This window comes from Excalfactoria chinensis, unplaced genomic scaffold (assembly GCF_039878825.1).
Source record: "Excalfactoria chinensis isolate bCotChi1 unplaced genomic scaffold, bCotChi1.hap2 Scaffold_72, whole genome shotgun sequence".
Lineage (NCBI taxonomy): Eukaryota > Metazoa > Chordata > Aves > Galliformes > Phasianidae > Excalfactoria > Excalfactoria chinensis.
This window is the reverse complement of record NW_027315712.1, coordinates 142,679-162,085: the sequence shown is the minus strand read 5'-3', so window position 1 is coordinate 162,085 and position 19,407 is coordinate 142,679. Positions and strand designations below refer to the sequence as shown.

The following is a 19,407-nucleotide window of genomic DNA, read 5'->3' as shown; positions in this document are numbered from 1 at the left end:
ACCTTTCCCTCCACAGCAGACTCAATTGCATGGCAGAAGAAAGCTGGGAATGTACTTCTCCCTCCTGACTTTTCACTTGTGGATGATTTCTGCAGGGTTCCTGTCCAAAGGGAGATCTGGGGGATCGAGGCAATCTTAGGAAGAGTGAAGCTCTTTCCAAGAGCAGGGAAAGTTCCTGTGGAGAGAGCCCTCAGAACTTGGGCTTCCTCTGAGACCTGGGCGGTCATGTCTCAGCAAGGAGACAAGCGCGGATCCAACGCCTGCTCTGTGAGCAAAAAGGTACGGCCGGGTTCCTTTGGCTTGACTTTTCTTCCTTGTTCTCATTTGTAAGGGGAAGGAGTGGAGCAGGGGGAGCCCTGCTGGTCCTTTGTGACCTCAGGAAGCGCTTGGATTCTGCGCTCATTGCTGGCAGCCTGGGCTAATGGCATGGGCAAGGCTCGGACTGTATTTTCCCTTAGTGCTCAATGATGTCTCAGCACTCTGATATCCCATCTCTGGCACCATCTGGAAGCTCTCTGCCAAACTCCGTTTGGCACCAGCATTTCTTCCTTTCTCTCTTCAGAGAAAAGAACGTTGCCACCAGCGTTTCTTCCTTTCTCTCTTCAGAGGCGGCGCGGCACTGTTGGCCGTGTTTGGGAACTGCAGCCAGCAGGCTGCCAGAGATCCAGCTGCGCCTTGCAGCGCACAGAGGGACGCAATGGGGATGGACCGTCCTTACTGCCAGGCAAAAGTGAGTTTCTGGATTCTGTTCTGGCTGCAAAACAGGGTCTTTATTGGGGGCTGGACACAGGCTAACAGGACAATACTGCTACTGATATCTGTGAAATCAACACATGATCTCTTGTTTTAGGGATGGAGCCTGTGCGTCCATGGAGTGGTGCTGGGCAAGGGGGGAAACGGAAAGCCCGTGCAGGTAAGAACCTCTTGTCAGCTGTGGTGTGGGTACCTGCCTCTAAATAGGGCTGCATGAAGGGGTGCGTGTGTGATGGAAGAGTGAAGAAAGTCCACTGCAGATCTGTGCTGCCTGCAGAAATGGCACCATGCTGTAGCAGCGGAAAGGCAAATGGTAGGAACTACACTTGAAGAGTGGAAGTTTGTGGTTGGCTGTGCTCAGATCTTCCTCCCAAGAGATGCTCTTCAACTATTTCTTGTTCCTTCCTGCCAGAAGCTGATGCAAGCGGCCTTCCAGCAAAGCGCAGCCTTGCGGAAGGTCTGGGGAGGACTGCAGCCTGTGCCGTGGCACCCAAGAGAGGTACAGACACACAACAGGCATCAGGCTTTGATGCACTGTCTTTCTATTAGGCTTTCTGTCTGTTCTTTCCTGGGACTGTTGTTGCTGCGTGTTGCTTGAAGTCTTCATCCCTGGGATTTACAATTACCTTTCCTGCCTAGTTTTGAAATGCAAACCCACACTTCACCTGAGATCCGCAGCCGTGAACACTGAAGATGTTATTTCCTGGTATTGTGGCCCATTCTGCAGACTGAAAGTAGCCTTGGGCTCTCTTTAAATCTTACTGCTTCCCCTTTCTTATTGTAACAGATGTACGACGTGAGCCAAATGGAAAGATCTATGTGAAGGTGGTGCAGGGGGACATTTATGAGACAGCCCATCTCCAGTCTGGAGGGCTTCCTCCAACAGCAGGTCCCAGCTCAGGGAGAAGACCTTCCCCAGCTGTGTGCCCCCGCTCTGTCTCCAAGACCCTGGCTGGATGTAAACGCAAGGGCTTGGACAAAGAGAAGCAGACAGCAGTGCAGTTGTCTGCTAACAAAAGAGCCAGGGGTCAGAGCACAGACAGTGTGCCGGCCCCAGCAGCGCACCCTGGGCCTGCCCCAGCACGGATCTCCAAGCAAAGAGGTAAGAAGGTGCTGTGGTACCGTCCTGGTCAAGTGGTGTCCTTATCAGACACATGGAGTTTGCTTTGGGCTTGCTTTGCTTTTTCCTTCTCCGTAGAGGGGAAAAGAGTCGAAGGCTACAAAGTCCAAAGGCATCCAGATACCAGAATACCTAACTACATCTCTTTCCATTAACTCCATGATGCTCTTCTGTAGGTCCCCCTAGAAATGTCATTCACTGAGAGGCTTCCTAGTCCCATTTCCTTTGTCTTTGGACTGCCATTTGTTTTCACAGCACCCATGTTTCTGCAGTTTTGCTGTTGACAAAATGAATTCATTGGTATTCTTGCTTTCTAGCGAGAAGACAACGACAAAGAGAAAGGAGAAGGGAATTGAAAAAGGCTTCTCTGAGAGCTGCACGTGCAGAGGTGAGTCCTTGGTGAACACAGACACGCATTCTCTTGTTGGTCTCAGTGCCTCCATCTGTCAGACATGAAAGAGCTGGTAAAATGCTGAGGGAAGCGATGGGATAGCAAAACAGCCAGCTGTGTGTTTGAAATGACACTGTCAGTGAGAGCTGCCATGGGGAGCTTGGACGCCTTCCTCTGGCTTGGGAAGGATGTGGTTGGTAACAGCCAAAGGGTTTGGCTGTGATAAAGAAGCTTGCCATGTCGGGCACTGCAGCCTTTGAAACTGCCTTCCCACGACAGAGCATGAATCTTACCATAGGCAGCGTGTCATGGGAAGCAGTGTCAGTGACCTGCATGAAAGGAACGTGCTGTTCCGCATGGGGCCATTCTGGAAGTTTACTGGTCAGACTTTCCTCATGAGATCTCCCTAGATTGTTTCTGTCCTACTTCTACGCTTGCTTTGTCTCTTTCCAGTTCTCCGCAGTGATGAACAGCCTTGTGGAGATGATGCAGAAGCTGCAGCTGAAGGACAGAGGTCAGAAGGCAGCGGCTGCAGTGCGCAGCGTTTCAGATGCTGCCCAACTCAGCGCTCCAAGTTTGATTGCAGTCAATCAATAAACCATCACAATTACAGATTCACAAAGAGCTCATGGTTTGTCCAGTGGCATTCCATGCGCTGCTGCACCACTTTTGGTCCAGGGTAGCATCTATGAACATGAGCCGACAGTGTGCCCAGGTGGCCAAGAAGGCCAATGGCATCCTGGCTTGCATCAGAAACAGTGTTACCAGCAGGTGCAGAAAGGTGATTGTCCCCCTGTACTCAGCACTGGTGAGGCCGCATCTCGAGTACTGTGTCCAGTTTTAGGCCCCTCACTGCAAGAGAGACATCGAGGCCCTGGAACGTGTTCAGAGGAGGGCAACAAAGCTGGTGAGGGGTCTGGAGCACAATTGGGCCTTATGAGGAGCAGCTGAGGGAGCTGGGATTGTTCAGCCTGGAGAAGAGGAGGCTCAGGGGAGACCTTATAGCTCTCTATAACTTCCTGAAGGGAGGTTGTGGTGAGCTGGGGGTCGGCCTCTTCTCTCATGTCATTAGTGATTGAACTAGAGGGAATGGTTTCAAGCTGCGACAGGGGAGATTCAGGCTGGACATTAGGAAGTATTACTTCCAAGAAAGGGTGGTCAGGCATTGGAATGGTCTGCCCAGGGAGTTGGTGGATTCACTGACCCTGGGGGAATTCAAGAAACGATTGAATGTTGTGTTGAGGGACATGGTTTAGTGGGAGCTATTGGTGACGGGTGAACGTTTGCACTGGATGATCATTTAGGTCTTTTCCAACCTTGGTGATTCTATGGTTCTATGAATTACACCTTATACTTTGTCTCATCAGGGAGCCTGGCTATAGAGTAGGTAAGGGAGGACACTTTTCAGCAGTCCCTCAGCCTCCCTCTCATTTCTTCTTTCCCTGAATTTCCAGAGCGAGTTCCAACAGCTCCTGATGATTTTCACTATCCGTGGGATGCTCACACCAGCACGCTCCCATTGCTACGTGTCGTTAATGTGTTTCAGGTTACGATTGAGATTAAACAGTTATTGAGGAATATCACTGAGAGATCTGCCCCAAGGTGAGATGGCTCTGCATGGCAGGGGGTGTGGGACGGTCTGGGCAGCTGCCTGGAGCGGTGGGCACCCCCAGGGTTTTGGAACTTCATCTCCGAGCAACTGCAGGATCCTGAGACACTGGTAGAGTATTGGGGGCAGGTCTTCTGTGGCCCTGGTAATCCCCAAAAGGCACCAGTGACTGCAGTGTGCCAGGGCCTGGCCCACACCTCCTGAGCTGTGTTCAACACTCTTCAGCATCCTCAAGGGGAAGAGAGCTGGATCTGCTGACAGTGCTGCAGCCTCTGCAACTCCTGGCACAGACCCTGCAGCAGCTCCAAGGTTTTGCTACACGTCCTGTGGTTGCTAAAAGCTGTGGACAGATCCCGCTGTCACTCCACCCTCATAATGAGCTGTACAGTCACTCCTGCTACAGGTCCTGTAGCTGTTCCAAGTATTGCGATAAGAAAATGAAACAAATTCCCCCCAAGGGAGGTGCACTGTGCCAGGAGGTACAGCCCTGTGGTCCCTCCAACCTATTTGATGAGCCCAATGAGTACTCCAACTTCAGTGACAGGTCGTGTGCTGAGCTCTAGCAATGAGCTCAGCAGTTGCTCCAACTAGTGCAACAGGAAAACAGCTGCTCCAGTTCTTACCGTGAACTTCAGGCTGTTAGAAGCCCTGCAACAGGTCCTGGATTTGCAAACAGATATGCATATAAATTACTATCTATGCATATGTATTTGCAAATGAATATGCTGTATACGTGTAGTAACATATATTTTTAGATGTATATATATATGTCATAATTGTTATACTTTTTCTTTTTACCTCAATGCGTATAATTTAAACCACATCACAGAGTCTGTCCCTGTCCTGAGTCCTGTCTTGATTCTGTCCCCGTCACTCAGTGAAGAGCACCAGAAGATCTCAATTTCTTCTCAGGCAGCAGCTCCTGAGGTACATTCCTTAGACCAGCTTTGGAAGAGGCCTCCAGTTCTCTGGTCCTGCTCTGAAGGGGCCCTCTTGTTATGGCAGTGCCAGCAAGGAGACCAGCTCTGACACAGCCGTTCATATTGCCAGCTACTGACTGCAGTCCCATAGTGCTGCTGTAGAGACAACAGGACTGTTGTGAGACACACAAAACCTTCAGGACTGCAAAAATGAGAGGACTTGAGAGCACTGTGGCAGTGGAAAGAGCAGGAAAGAAAAGAGCACGTTGTGCTGCTGTCCATGGCTGTACCTCCCCTGGACCCAGACAAGGCAGGAAGAGAGAAGAGCTAAGGAAAAGTCTATTTTGAAAGATTTTTATTTATCTCTTAAACTATTCAGGGAAATCTGGTTCAATGTTTACATGAGCTCTTGGAGTGAGAAAATGGAAAGTAGGTAGGAAGGAAGTAGTTACATAATTTGCAACAATTTTATTGCAGATTGCTGTATAACAATTATATATATTATATAACAAAGATGCATAAAACATAAAAAACCATCACTGGGAATCATGTGAGAAAGATGTGCACATTATGGAAGCTAGAATAGTGCTTACTGCAACACCTTGCTGAGAGCGTGCTTGATCTCCCTGTTCCTCATGCTGTAGATCATAGGGTTCAGTGTTGAAGGAACCACTGTGTACAGAAGTGCCACTGTCAGATCCAGGAGTGGGGAGGAAATGGAGGGGGGCTTCATGTGGGAAAAAAAGGCAGTGATGATAAAGAGGGAGACCACAGCCAGGTGAGGGAGGCACGTGGAGAAGGCTTTGTACCGTCCCTGATCAGAAGGCATCCTCAGCACAGCAAGGAAGATCTGCACATAGGACACAACTATGAAAACAAAGCACCCAAAGACTAAAATGGAACTAAAAATGATAGTCAAAACTTCCCTGAGATTTGATTCTGAGCAGGAGAGCTTGAGGATCTGGGGGATTTCACAGAAAAACTGGTTGACAACATTGCCTTGGCAGAGAGGCAGTGAAAACGTACTGGCAGTGTGCAGCAGGGAATAGAGGAGCACAGTGACCCACGCAGCTGCTGCCATGGTGGCACAAGCTCTGCTGTCCATCAAGGTCCCGTAGTGCAGGGGCTTGCAGATGGCAACGTAGCGGTCATAGGACATGATGGTGAGAAGGGAATACTCTGCTGAGATGAAGAAGACAAAGAAAAAAAGCTGTGCAGCACATCCTGCGTAGGAGATGGCCCTGGTGTCCCAGAGGGCGTTGGCCATGGCTTTGGGGAGAGTGGTGGAGATGCAGCCCAGGTCGAGGAGGGCCAGGTTGAGCAGGAAGAAGTACATGGGGGTGTGCAGGCGGCGGTCGCAGGCTACGGCTGTGCTGATGAGGCCGTTGCCCAGGAGGGCAGCCAGGTAGATGCCCAGCAAGAGCCAGAAGTGCAGGAGCTGCAGCTGCCGCGTGTCTGCCAACGGCAGCAGGAGGAACTCGCTGATGGAGCTGCTGTTGGGCATCTGCTGTTGCTGGGTTTGGAGTCCTGCTCAGAGTGCAGAAGATAATGACAAGTCCAGATCATACTCAGAGACACTCCTCCTGCTATACTATAAAAGTTTTCATTTGCCTTTAGATAACGATCATTTTACTCCAGAAACTGAATTTATTTTCATGATCTTCACCATCCCTTAAGGAGAAGATTAGGGAGCTCTTACTTTCTTCTCATTTCCTAATCAAATCCCAGCCTCCTGGTTATTTTCCTCTTTATTCCAGGTGCTCTTTGAAACTCCATCCTCAGCCTCCGTGCATTTTAATTTGTCCTAGAGAAATTATCCTGTTTGCAGGATAAGTGAACTATTAATGTCTGATGAAAATAATACCTTAAACTGATTTTATTCCTTCAGGAAGGAGAGGCTGAAAGAACATTCTGTGTGACTGTTTGGAAAACAACCAAAGGATTGAAGAAATATTTTTGAGTCTCAAAGCTGCGTTCAAAGTTGACATCCCCTTTTAGATTTCTACCTCCCAACCTCTTTCCTTGCCTCAGAACAGAAAATGGAAAAATCCCTGCCTTGGCTCTCCTCTTGCAATGTAACCTTACAAACATTCTGTTTTGCAGTGGAGCTTTGATCCCTTGCCCCAGGCAGCAGCTGTGGCAGCACAAGCCCTGCCGGGGGGCTCCTTCCCCCCACACGTCTCCCCGCAGCACCCTGGGCAGCTCCCCGGGCAGGCTGAGTGCTGAGCCTGGCAGGCGGCAGAGTCCCATAGCCGGCACACAGCCCCTGGGGCACAGCAGGGACCCTGCTCTGCAGGACAGCCCTGGGCACCCGCCTGCAGCCCCATATGCACAGCCTGCAGCCGTGCTGGGACACGCAGCACTCAGGGCTATGCTTTCATACTGCAGCACGGAAGCCCTCAGCTAAAGCAAAAGGCTTTTTCTACAGCAAGGAAACATGCAGTTAACAGAAGTTAACCCTCTATGAAAAGCAGCTGCATTGTCTGCAGTGGGACTTACCGTGTCATGGTCTTTGAGCAATGCTCCTGCAGTGAGCTCACAGCCTGCTCACACCGTACACATCCTGTAAGATCTCTCCCCTTTCTCTCCTCTCTGTCTTTCAGCTGCAGGCTGTGCTGTGCACAAGAGCTGCTCCTGGGCACAGCTGTCTCTCTGCAGCTCTGCCCACTTGTATGAGCTCCCTGTGTCCCAGGAGCCTGACCCAGCTGAGCAGCAGAGGATGTCATGTTTATCCTTGCCAATCATCTCCCCTGAGATGAGGCTTTTCCAAGAGCTCCTGAAAGACAACAGCATCATGTCTGTACTTTGAAATCTGCTGAAGTAAACACCAGATGTCCAGTGGACAGTGACTAATTCCAGACATACAGGGAGTCCTACCTGAGACCGTTTGATGAAAAAAAAAGGACACCCAGAGAGAGAGGGCTGGACTTTCCCTGTGCAGGGCAGTGATCTAGCTGAATTACTGCTGGCATCTCATCCCTTGATGGAAACCCTGGGGCTGAAATGGGATACAGCTCCCAGCAGACCCACAAGTGCTGGGATTCCTCTGGTTCCCCTCAGAAGTGCACAAGGAGTTGCCTGCAGGTGAGCTCCTGCTCTGAGTCCTCGGTCCTTCAGCACGGAGGCAGTTGCTCACACACAGACACTGGGTGATGCCCAAGGTGCCTGGGCTGCTCCTGGATATGTGCCAGAGCTTGTAAACTGTGTGGGAAATCCCTGAGACAGACACCTCCTTCCTGAGCATCAGCTGAGGGCCAGAGAGGCAATAGAGGCATTCTTGACCATCCTAAATAACAACAGACCCCAGCATTTAGGGCACCTCAAAGTGTCTTTCTCTCCCATCTCCACAGAGCATGCAGAGTTACTCAGCTGACTAAATGGGTGAGCTCACAAAAGAAGAGTCAGATCTTTTACCTTTTTCCATCTAATGTATATTCTGGAGCTCAAGGCAATACAAAGCTAACATACGTCTTTATTCATCAACAGACAAAACGTTGCCTTTCTATGGACTCTCAGATGAATGGCATCAGAGCAGCCTACCGTTACATCTGTTCTTTTTCATCACACTCATATGAAGCTGCAAATGAAGCATAGGGCCTTTAGGAAAGCCATGCCCAAGGAGTGTCTGTGGTGCTACGTCAACTCCAAGACCCACAATGGGTCTAATTCCTGTGTGCCACCTCCTACACAGTAATACCATAGATGAGCTATCCATTTAGGCTGTGTCCAGTGATGCTTTCCATTTAGGATGTTAACTTCTGTGGTTTTTGCAGGAATGCAAACACGAACACACAATAAGCTAGAAATCTTGGTAGAGCTGCAGGCCTGAGCTCCTGTTTGGAGCATAGGGACACAGTTGAATGGCTTCCACAGCTGCAGTGTAGTGCAAGGGAGATACAGACTCTTTAGGATGGATGGGCGATGAGACAAGGAAGGACGACTACCCTCTGTGAGAGTGCACTGAGCTCTGCCTGGGGATGGCAGAGCAGCCAGGTCAGAGCTAATGGAAATGGCAAACAGAGGAGACCAACGGTGTCTGTTCCTGTCTTCCTGATCAGGGAGAGCAAGTGGAAGATGCCCCCTGTAAACAGATGGGAGCCTGATGTTGTCCGTCCCTTGTCCCCTTTGGGGGCCTTTTGCACTACAGTATCTGCTGCAGGGAGAACACAGCAGGGCATGTGCCATTCAAGAGATCCCTGGAGAGCACAGATGGCAGCTTCTTGACCAAGCCAGAGGAGACCAGGCAAGAGGAGAGGTTCTCTCCTGGATCTCATAGTTACCAGCAAGGAAGGGCTGGTGGTGAATTTGAAGGTCAAAGCCATACCAGGCCGTCTGCGAGACACCGAGGGATCTATTTGAATTTATGTATTTATTTGTTTGAAGCCGTAAGTACAAAAGATGTTCATTAATGTCAATAGAAATGAAACAAAGTATTGAAGACAAAGACTGAAATAAATGAAAATGTGTTAACCCGTCTCAAATGATAAATTCTCATGAGTCTTGTTCCATTTTTAGTTGTAAATATGAGTCTTTGAGGGGATTTTTTTTTTTTTTCTTGAAACTTCAGTGCTTTCCAGAACTGTGTTTGCAGGACACAGATGCCTTCAGGTTCAGAGACACAGACAGCGATGCCAGTGTCGATGCCTTGTGACTAAAGCCTGGCGTCTTCCGCTGTTCTTCATTGCTGCCTATTTGATGCCCCTCATCCTCCAGGTGTCTACAGCTCTTCAAAATAAATAGATGTGGTTAAGGATATGTTTTCAGCAGCCATTTGGAATCATGCTCCTGAGACTGCCCTCCAGATTTCTCCATCCCTTGCTCTTTGTTCACTCAGATACCTCCAAACTGTCTGTCTGATTTCTGACTTTCAGGGGGATTACTCAAATTTGCTCCATCACTGCTTTGTCAACTCCTTCACCGTGATTTTCTCTATCTCTTCCTATCTATTCTTTTTCTTTTTCTTTTTTTTTTTTTTTTTTTTTTTTCTTTCCTTCTGTTTGCTGGCCAAAAAGATAGAGAACTCTTTCTTTGCCCTTGTGCAGCAGGTTCTCTGTGGAAAACCAGTGGGAGTTGGTGCAAAGCAGGTTTAACACTGAGTGGGTGGCTGCAGAGGAGAATTGTGATGTGAGGGAAAGTGATGCAAGCCCCATGGGGCCAATGTGAGCAGAAGTGGGGTGGGGAGGTTGAGAAGGACCTAAGTCCACACAGTAACACAACAGAACTCATTGGGAACATCCTGGATTGATACCAGTTGCACATGCTGCTTTAAAGACTTGCTTACACCCAACTATAAATAAATAGGCAGTAAATGACTGCTAGATCCTTTCTCTTTAAGATATGTCCAGGTACCCCTCCATTTTGCTGAACAAGTTCTGAAAACTTGAAGAAGATGACAGGAAGGCACAAGACACAGGAGGCTCTTTAGGTTATAATGGGCCCCAGGGCGCATTTGATGCTGAGTCCATCAACCTGCAGTGCAGACAGAAGTTTGCACAGAGTGCTCAACAAGGCAAAGTCAGAAGTAACAGTGAAGTTTCTTGGAGTATTAATGGGCCCACTGAGGAACATTAACAAGCAAGCTTCCCAAGGGACTAGTTAGAGAAGATAATTGGAAGATATGACTACAGGCAATGAAAGGCACTGGCATGGTGGCTCTGATGCTGAGAAACCACTCCTTTGTCTTATGAAGCCCTGATCAGGCCAAGCCTGACAGGCCAAGACCTGATCCCCAGACCCTTGGCAGGGAGAACCTCATGCTGACTAAGGATCCTTCCTGGGGCAGTGGGTTGGGGGTCTGTATGATGCTAAATGAAAGACATGGGGACAGAAGATCCCAGGCTCTGCATGGGCTGCAGGGACACTGTGAGGTTCATGTCCCATGTGTGCCCTGTGTCTTATCGCAGGATGTGGGATGTGAGAAGGGCCCATTCTGAATAAGCAGTCAATCCCAGTGTAAATCTGAACTTCAGATCTCTCAGTTCCAGTGCCCTCCTGTGCACACCCTCCCATAGTTTGATGTCCTTTATGTTCTGTGGTGCCCAGAAGTGCACCCAGTGCTCCAGGTGAGGCTGCAGCAGTGCGGAGAAGACAGGGACAATCCTTTCCCTCACTCAGCTGGCAATGCCTTGCTTGATGCACTCCAATGGACCATCAGTCTTCCTGGCTGCCTGGGCACACTGCTGACTCACATTCAATTTGATGCTGACCAGGTCCCCCAATCCTTTTCAGTCAGACTTCTTTCCAGTGTCTCATATCCAGTCAATGTGTATGTCCAGGGTTGCTCCTACCCAGGTGCACAATCAGGCTCCTGTTATACTTTATGCACTTGGTGCATAGTACCAACTGGTACCCACTTTTCTGACTTGTTCACATGTCTCTGCAAGTCCTCTCCACCCTCAGTGGAGGCAACAACACCTCCAACCAGCAAACTTGCTCAGAACATCTTCAAGTCCTGCATGCAGTTCATCCACAAATACATGATAGAGAAGTGGCCCTAAAATGGAACCCTGGGGAACCCTGATAGTGACCATCTACCAGCCCGATGGAACCCACTGACTTTGGGCCTGACTTATTGGCCAACTGCTCACTGACCACATCCTGTTTCTGTCTAACCGTATGCTGGACATTCTGTCCAGGAGGGTGCTGTGAGAAACAGTATCAGAAGCTCTACTGAAATCCTCAAGGATAACATCAACTGGCTTCCCTTGGTCTGCTAAGTGAGTAACCTTGTCAGAAATGGACCATAAGCTAAACAGGACCTTCCACTCAGAAACTTGTGCTGGCTGTGACCAGTTACAGAATTGTCCTTCAGCTGTTTTTCAGTCACACCCACCATCATTGTCTCCATAGTTTTACTAGGCTCCGGAGTGAGACTGACAGGTCCATAATTGCCCGTGCCATCTTTCTTGCTCTTCCTTACAATGAGACAACATTTGCCAGCTTCCTGTCATCTGGCATGACCCAAGACTTATGTAGATGCCATTGAAATGAGAGCCCAGAGCAAACTAAGGTGTCATCAGCGAAAGAACGTAGATGCGCCATAGCTTTGCAATGCCTTCAACTCCAGAGTATGCCACAGATGGAGCAGAGCAGAAGATCTGCCTCTTCTCTTGTGACCTCACCCATTTTCTAAGTAGAATAACACTACTGTGTCTCTGCTTTGCTCTGCTCACAGAGGAGCAGTGCAGGGCGTTGCTCTCATGTCTGTGCAGATAAACTCACTTCCTCTTAAACCCTTTTCCCTCTGTAAACTATTCCACTATTTGTACCCTCATTTACACTTCCACATACCCTCAAGTACGCTTCCACATGCCATCAACAATTACACTTTCTTATACCATCAAAACAGTTTGTCAAACAATACTGGTTTTTAGATCCCATACACACCCTTACTACCATATATCTTTCCATTAACAGTCTGTATTATTGTCCAGTTATAAACACCTCAACGCAGAACCAGCCCTGATTGGCCCACCTCTCTCACACAGTTCCTTGCAAGCAGAACATAGTATTACATAAATTGGTTGACACTCATTAAATATATATATATATATATTCTTTTTTTTTTTTTTTTTTTTTTTTTTTTTAAAAAAAAGTATGTTATGAATAAAAGGAAGACTAGGGAGACTGTGGGTACCCTACTAAGTGAGGGGGCTATTCTGGTAACGGGGGATGCTGCGACACTGGAGATACTGAAGGCAATCTTTGCTTCTGTCTTCAGTGAAAAAGCTCTCCCTCAGGAATCCCAGAGCCTGGAGCTTAGTGAGGGTCTGGGGAATGGAAGACTTTACTTGCATTTAGTCTGGGAAGAGGTGGTCCGTGAGCACCTAGGCCACACTGATGTTCTTAAAGCCATGGGACCTGAAGGGGTGCATCCATGAGTGGTGTGGGAGATGGCAGCAGTGATTGCTGAACCGCTCTCTATCATCTTTGAGAGGTCTTGGAGAATGGGGGAGGTGCCTGAAGACTGGAGGATAGCCAGTGTCACTCCGGTCTTCAAAAAGGGCAAGAAGGAAGATCTGGGTTATTACAGGCTAGGCTGCCTCACCTCAGTCCCTGGAAAGGTGATGGAGCAGCTTGTGTTGGATGCCAACTCCAGACAACTGGAAGAAAAGGAGGTTATCAGGAGTAGTCAGCATGGGTCCACCAAGGGGAGGTCATGCTCGACCAACCTGGTAGCCTTCTATGACGTTTTCACTGGCTTGGTGGATGGGGTGAGAGCAGTGGATGTTGTCTACCTTGATTTCAGCAAGGCATTTGATACTGTCCCCCATGACATCCATAGAACAAAGCTGAGGAAGTGTGGGATAGATGAGTGGACAGTGAGGGGGGGTGAGAACTGTCTGACTGGCAGAGCACAGAGGGTCATCGTTGGCGGTGCAGTCTGGTTGGTGACTTGTAACTAGCGGTGTTCCCCAGGGGTCTGTGCTGGGTCCAGTCTTGTTCAACATCTTTATCAGCAAACTTGACAAGGGAATAGTGGCCACACACATCAAGACTGCTGATGAAACGAAGTTGGGAGGATTGGCTGACACGCCTGAAGGCTGTGCTGCCATTCAGCGAGACCTGGACAGGCTGAAGAGCTGGGCAGTAAGAAACCAGATGAGGTTTAACAAAAGTAAGTGTAGAGTCTTGCACCTAGGGAGTTTGGTGCATCTGGTGTATAATTCATCAGATTTCAAAGTACAGTCCTGATGCTGTTGGCCATGAAGATGCAGAGACATCTCAGGGGAGATGAGTGGGAAGGATAAAAATGACATCCTCTGATGCTCAGCTGGGCTGGGCTCCTGGGACACAGGGAGATCAAACAAGTGGGCAGCGCTGCAGTGAGACAGCTGTGCCCAGGAGCAGCTCATGTGCACAGCAGAGCCGGCAGTTGATAGAAGGAGAGGAGACAAAGGGAAGAGAGCTTACAGGATGTGTGAGGTGTGAGCAGGCTGTGAGCTCACTGCAGGAGCGTTGCACACAGATCACGACACGGTAAGTCTCACTGTAGACCGTGCAGCTGCTTTTCATAGAGGGTTAACTTAATCAGGGACATGCCATAACAGATCTGGCTGCAGGCACTACATGTTTCTTTACTGTGGAAAAAGCCTTCTGCTCCAGCTGAGGGCTTCCATGCTGCAGTGTTAGAGCACAGCCCTAAAATCTGTGTGACCCAGCATGCCTACAGTTAGTGCAGACGGGGCTACAGGTGGCCCAGGGAGCTGCCCTAGACACTGCAGAGAGATGTGTGGGAAGAAGGAGCGCCCCGGCAGGGCTTCTGCTTCCACAGTTGTTGCCTGGGGCAGGGGGATCACAGCTCCACTGCTCAACAATATGTTTGTGCGGGTGCTTTGCAAGAGGAATATCAAGGCAGGGATTTTCCATTTCCTGTTCTGAGTGTAGGGGAGAGGATTAGGGGCAGAAATCTAATAGGGGCTGTCAACTTTGAACACAGATCTGAGACTCCAGTTTCGGGAGCTCCCCGTGCATTGGTGATTTTGTGGACAGTCACACAAGTTGTGCTTTCAGCCTCTCATTCCTAAAAGGATACAGTCAGTTTCATAGATAGTTGTTTTCTGCAGACATAATTAGTTCACTTGTCATGTAAACAGGCTGATTTCTGTGAGACGATTTGAAGTGCACAGATGCTGGGCTGGGGTCTCAAAGAGCAGCTGCAGTAAAGAGGAAAATATCCAGGTGGCTGTAATATAATTAGGACATGAGAAGAAAGTAAGAGCTCCCTAAAATTCTACTCTTTAGGGGATGGTGAAATTCATGAAAATATATTCCAGTTCTGGAGTTAAATGATCAATTTCCAAAAGAAAAGGAAAATTATTATATTATATCAGGAGGAGTGTGTCTGAGAAGGGTCTGATCTTGTCATTATCTTCTTCACTCTGAGCAGGACTCCAAGCTCAGGAACAGCAGATGCCCAACAGCAGCTCCATCAGCGAGTTCCTCCTGCTGCCGTTGGCAGACACGCGGCAGCTGCAGCTCCTGCACTTCTGGCTCTTGCTGGGCATCTACCTGGCTGCCCTCCTGGGCAACGGCCTCATCAGCACAGCCGTAGCCTGCGACCGCCGCCTGCACACCCCCATGTACTTCTTCCTGCTCAACCTGGCCCTCCTCGACCTGGGCTGCATCTCCACCACTCTCCCCAAAGCCATGGCCAACGCCCTCTGGGACACCAGGGCCATCTCCTACGCAGGATGTGCTGCACAGCTCTTTTTCTTTCTCTTCTTCCTCTCAGCAGAGTATTCCCTTCTCACCATCATGTCCTATGACCGCTACGTTGCCATCTGCAAGCCCCTGCACTATGGGACCTTGATGGACAGCAGAGCTTGTGCCACCATGGCAGCAGCTGCCTGGGGCTCTGGGCTTCTCTGTTCTGTGCTGCACACTGCCATTACTTTTTCACTGCCTCTCTGCCAAGGCAATGTTGTCAACCAGTTTTTCTGTGAAATCCCCCAGATCCTCAAGCTCTCCTGCTCAGAATCAAATCTCAGGGAAGTTGTGCTTATCATTTTTAGTATCACTTTAGCCTTTGGCTGCTTTGTTTTCATAGTTGTGTCCTATGTGCAGATCTTCATGGCTGTGCTGAGGATGCCCTCTGAGCAGGGACGGCACAAAGCCTTCTCCACGTGCCTCCCTCACCTGGCCGTGGTCTCCCTGTTTCTCAGCACTGCCTTTTTTGCCTACCTGAAGTCCCCCTCCATTTCCTCCCCATCCATAGACCTGATGGTGGCAGTTCTGTACTCAGTGGTTCCTCCAACACTGAACCCTGTTATCTACAGCATGAGGAACAGGGAGATCAAGCATGCTCTCAGAAAGGTGTTGCAACATGCACTATTCCAGCTTCCATAAAGTACACATCTTCCTCACATGATTTCCAGTGATGGTTCTTTATGTTTTATGCATCTTTGATTGTTTGATTGTATAACTGTTATACAGCAATCTGCAATAAAATTGTTGCAAGTTTTGTAACTACTTCTTTCCTACCTACTTCCCATTTTCTCACTCCAAGAGCTCATGTAAACATCGAACTAGATTCCTCGAATACTTTAAAAGATATCTAAAAAGCTTTCAAAATAAAAACTTTTCCTTTTGTCTTCTCTCTTCCTACCTTGTCTGGGTCTGGGGGAGGTACAGCCACAGACAGCAGCACAACGTGCTCCTTTCAGTCCTTCTCTATTTTCACTGCCACAGTGCTCTCAAGTCCTCTCATTTGTGCAGGCCTGAAGGTCTTGTGTGTCTCACAACAGTCCTGTTGTCTCTACAGCAGCACTCTGGGGCTGCAGTCAGTAGCCGGCAATAGGAACGGCTGTGTCAGAGCTGGTCTCCTTGATGGCACTGCCTAGCAAGAGGGCTGCTTCAGAGCAGGACCAGAGAACTGGAGGCCTCTTCCAAAGTTGGTGTAATAAATATACCTCAGGAGCTGCTCCCTGAGAAGACCTCGAGATCTTCTGATGCTCTTCAGTGCGTGACCGGGTCAGATTCAGGAGTCCCAAGGAGATCTGTAAGGGACTCAGGGCAGTGCTGTGGTTTAAAGTTTATGGGTTGAAATAAAGAGAAAAAAGATATTAAAATAAAAAGGATCATTAAAAAAGGATCATTAGAATTATGACAAATGGATTTATACATATATAATGTATTTAGTATATTTTCACATATATACAACATATGCAGTTGCAAACAGATATGCATAGGTTCTAATACGTATGCATTTCTGTTTGCAAGTCCAGGACCTGTTGCAGGGGTCTTAACAGCCACAGGGTTCACTGTAGGAGCTGAAGCAGCTGTCGGTCTGTTGCAGGAGCTGGAGCAACTGCAGAGCTCATTGCTAGAGCTGGAATCACCACAGGACCTGTGACTGAATTTGGATCTGCCACTGGGCTCATTGGAGGGGTTGGAGTGACCACAGGGCTGTACCTCCTGGCACAGTGCACCTCCCTTGGCAGGAATTTGTTTCATTCTCTTATTGCAATACTTGGAACAGCTACAGGACCTGTAGCAGGAGTGACTGCAGAGCTCTTTATGAGGGTTGGAATGACAGAGGGATCTGTCCCAGAGCTTGGAGCAACCACAGGGCGTGCAGCAAAAACTTGGAGCTGCTGCAGGGTTTGTGCCAGGAGTTGCAGAGGCTGCAGCACTGTCAGCAGATCCAGCTCTCTTCCCCTTGAGGATACTGAAGAGTGTTGAACACAGCTCAGTCGGTGTGGGCCAGGTCCTGACACACTGCAGTCATTTGTGCCTCTTGAGGATTACCAGGGCCACAGCAGACCTTCCCCCAGTATCTGCCAGTTTCTCAGGATCCTGCAGTTGCTTGGAGATGAAGTTCCAAAGCCCTGGGGGTTCCCACCACTCTGGGCAGCTGCCCAGAGATCCCACAACCCCTGCCATGCAGAGCCACATCACACTGGGGCAGATTCTTTAGTAACATTATCTAATAATTGTTTAATCTGAGACATAACCTGAAACAAATTAACGACACATAGCAATGGGAGCATGCTATGTTCCCCCAGTCGCGCAGTGGAATAAGCTGCTGCTTGCGGCACCGGAGGGCCCGGGTTCGAATCCCCCCTGTGGCGCAGGGGTAGAAGTGCTGTTTCACTACACAGGGGTCTCGAAACCCGGGAGTTGGACTCGATGATCTCTAAGGTCCGTTCCAACTCGCACGATACTATGATACTACTATGATACTATGATGCTGGTGTGAGCATCCCACGGATAGTCATAATCCTCAGGAGCTATTGGAACTAGCTGTCATGTTTCGATGATTTTTGTCTACTGGTATTCTAAATCATAACGTTATGTAGTGCACTGGGAGTTAAAGTGTTTATACTCCAGTTCCAGGTACCTGCCTGGAGGAGAAGAATAACTGCATTCCCCAGGGACTTTGCACTCCTGACAAGGTCACAGGATTGGGCTTTTCGTCTGGGCACTCCTCTCCTTCACCTCACCTCGCCACTGCCCATCCCAAATGTGTGCATCACTTCAGTATCAGTGTAAGGTCTTCAGCTGTTTGGGCAGTCTCTCTCTTATTATGTTTGATTTATTAGCTTCAGCTAATAATACAAATACTATAATAAAGCTTTTATAAGCTTTATTGTAGTGTGTTGTCTTGCATTCCGATACCATATGTAGTGCATTAATTTGTTTCTTCTCAGATCATTGCTCCTCGTTTTCATTATTTTGGGTGTGGGAAGGGGGAACATAATGAGCCCCGCGTGATCTGCGACGAGATGGTTCTGGACCTGCTTCAAAAGCTGGATGTTTATAAGTCCATGGGGCCGGATGGGTTGCACCCTAGAGTGCTGAGGGAGTTGGCGGATGTGGTCGCAAAACCATCATTTTTTGGCAGTCTTGGCTGACTGGGGATGTCCCGGTGGATTGGAGGCTGGCAAATGTGACGCCCGTCTTCAAAAAGGGCCGGAAAGATGATCCTGGCAGCTACAGGCCCATCAGTCTCACCTCGGTGCCTGGGAAGGTTATGGAAAGGATAATCTCAGGTATCATTATGGATCAACTAAAGGTCAGCCAAGGGATCAGGCCTAGTCAGCATGGATTTATGAATGGTAGATCCTGCCTGACTAACCTGGTTTCATTCTATGACAAGGTGACCCGCTTAATAGATGAGGGAAAGGCTGTCGATGTGGTCTACCTGGACTTCAGTAAGGCCTTTGACACTGTCCCCCATCACATTCTGGTAGAGAAGCTGGCTGCCCGTGGTTTGGATGGGCGCACGCTCCGCTGGGTGAAGAACTGGTTGGATGGCTGGCCCAAGAGAGTTGTGGTCAGATGGAGTGGAATCCAGTTGGCGGCCGGTCACAAGTGGCGTCCCCCAGGGCTCGGTGCTTGGGCCGCTTCTGTTTAACATCTTCATTGATGATTTAGATGAGGGGAGTGAGTGCACCCTCAGTAAGTTTGCAGACGACACTAAGCTGGGAGGGAGTGTTGATCTGCCTGAGGAGAGATGGGCACTACAGAGGGACCTGGATAGACTGGATTGATGGGCCAAGTTTAATGGAATGAGTTTCAACAGGGCCAAGTGTTGGGTCCTGCATTTTGGTCACAACAACCCCAGGCAACCCTACAGGCTTGGGGAGGTGTGGCTGGAAAGCTGCCTGATGGAAAGGGACCTTGGTGTGCTGATGGACAGTCAGCTGTATATGAGCCAGCAGTGTGCCCAGGTAGCCATGGGGGCCAATGGCATCCTGGCTTGTCCATCCTGGTGAGCAGGACTATGGAAGTCATCCTGCTCCTGTACTTGGCATTGGTGAGGCCTCACCTCGAGTACTGTGTCCAGTTTTGGGCACCTCAGCACAGGAAGGACATGGAGGTACTGGAGCAGGTCCAGAGAAGGGCAACGAGGCTCGTGAAGGGCTTGGAGAACCAGCCCTACGAGGAAAGGATAAGGAAGCTGGGGCTTCCTGAGTGCATGCTTGATCTCCCTGTTCCTCATTATGTAGATAATAGGATTCAGTGTTGGAGGAACCACTGTGTATAGAAGTGCCACTGTCAGATCCAGGAGTAGGGAAGAAACGGATAACGGCTTCAGGTAGGCAAAAAGGCAGTGCTGACAAGCAGGAAGACCACAGCCAGGTGAGGGAGGCATGTGGAGAAGGTTTTG

General features: G+C 49.1%; 1 protein-coding gene across 1 annotated transcript; it reads left to right on the top strand.

Annotated features, from left to right (window-relative positions):
• The first annotated feature begins 14,705 nt into the window (after positions 1-14,705).
• Positions 14,706-15,641, top strand: LOC140265220 (olfactory receptor 14J1-like). Its single transcript, XM_072361120.1, has one exon. It carries the CDS (start codon positions 14,706-14,708, stop codon positions 15,639-15,641), a length of 936 nt encoding a protein of 311 aa, XP_072217221.1.
• The last annotated feature ends 3,766 nt before the right edge of the window (positions 15,642-19,407 follow it).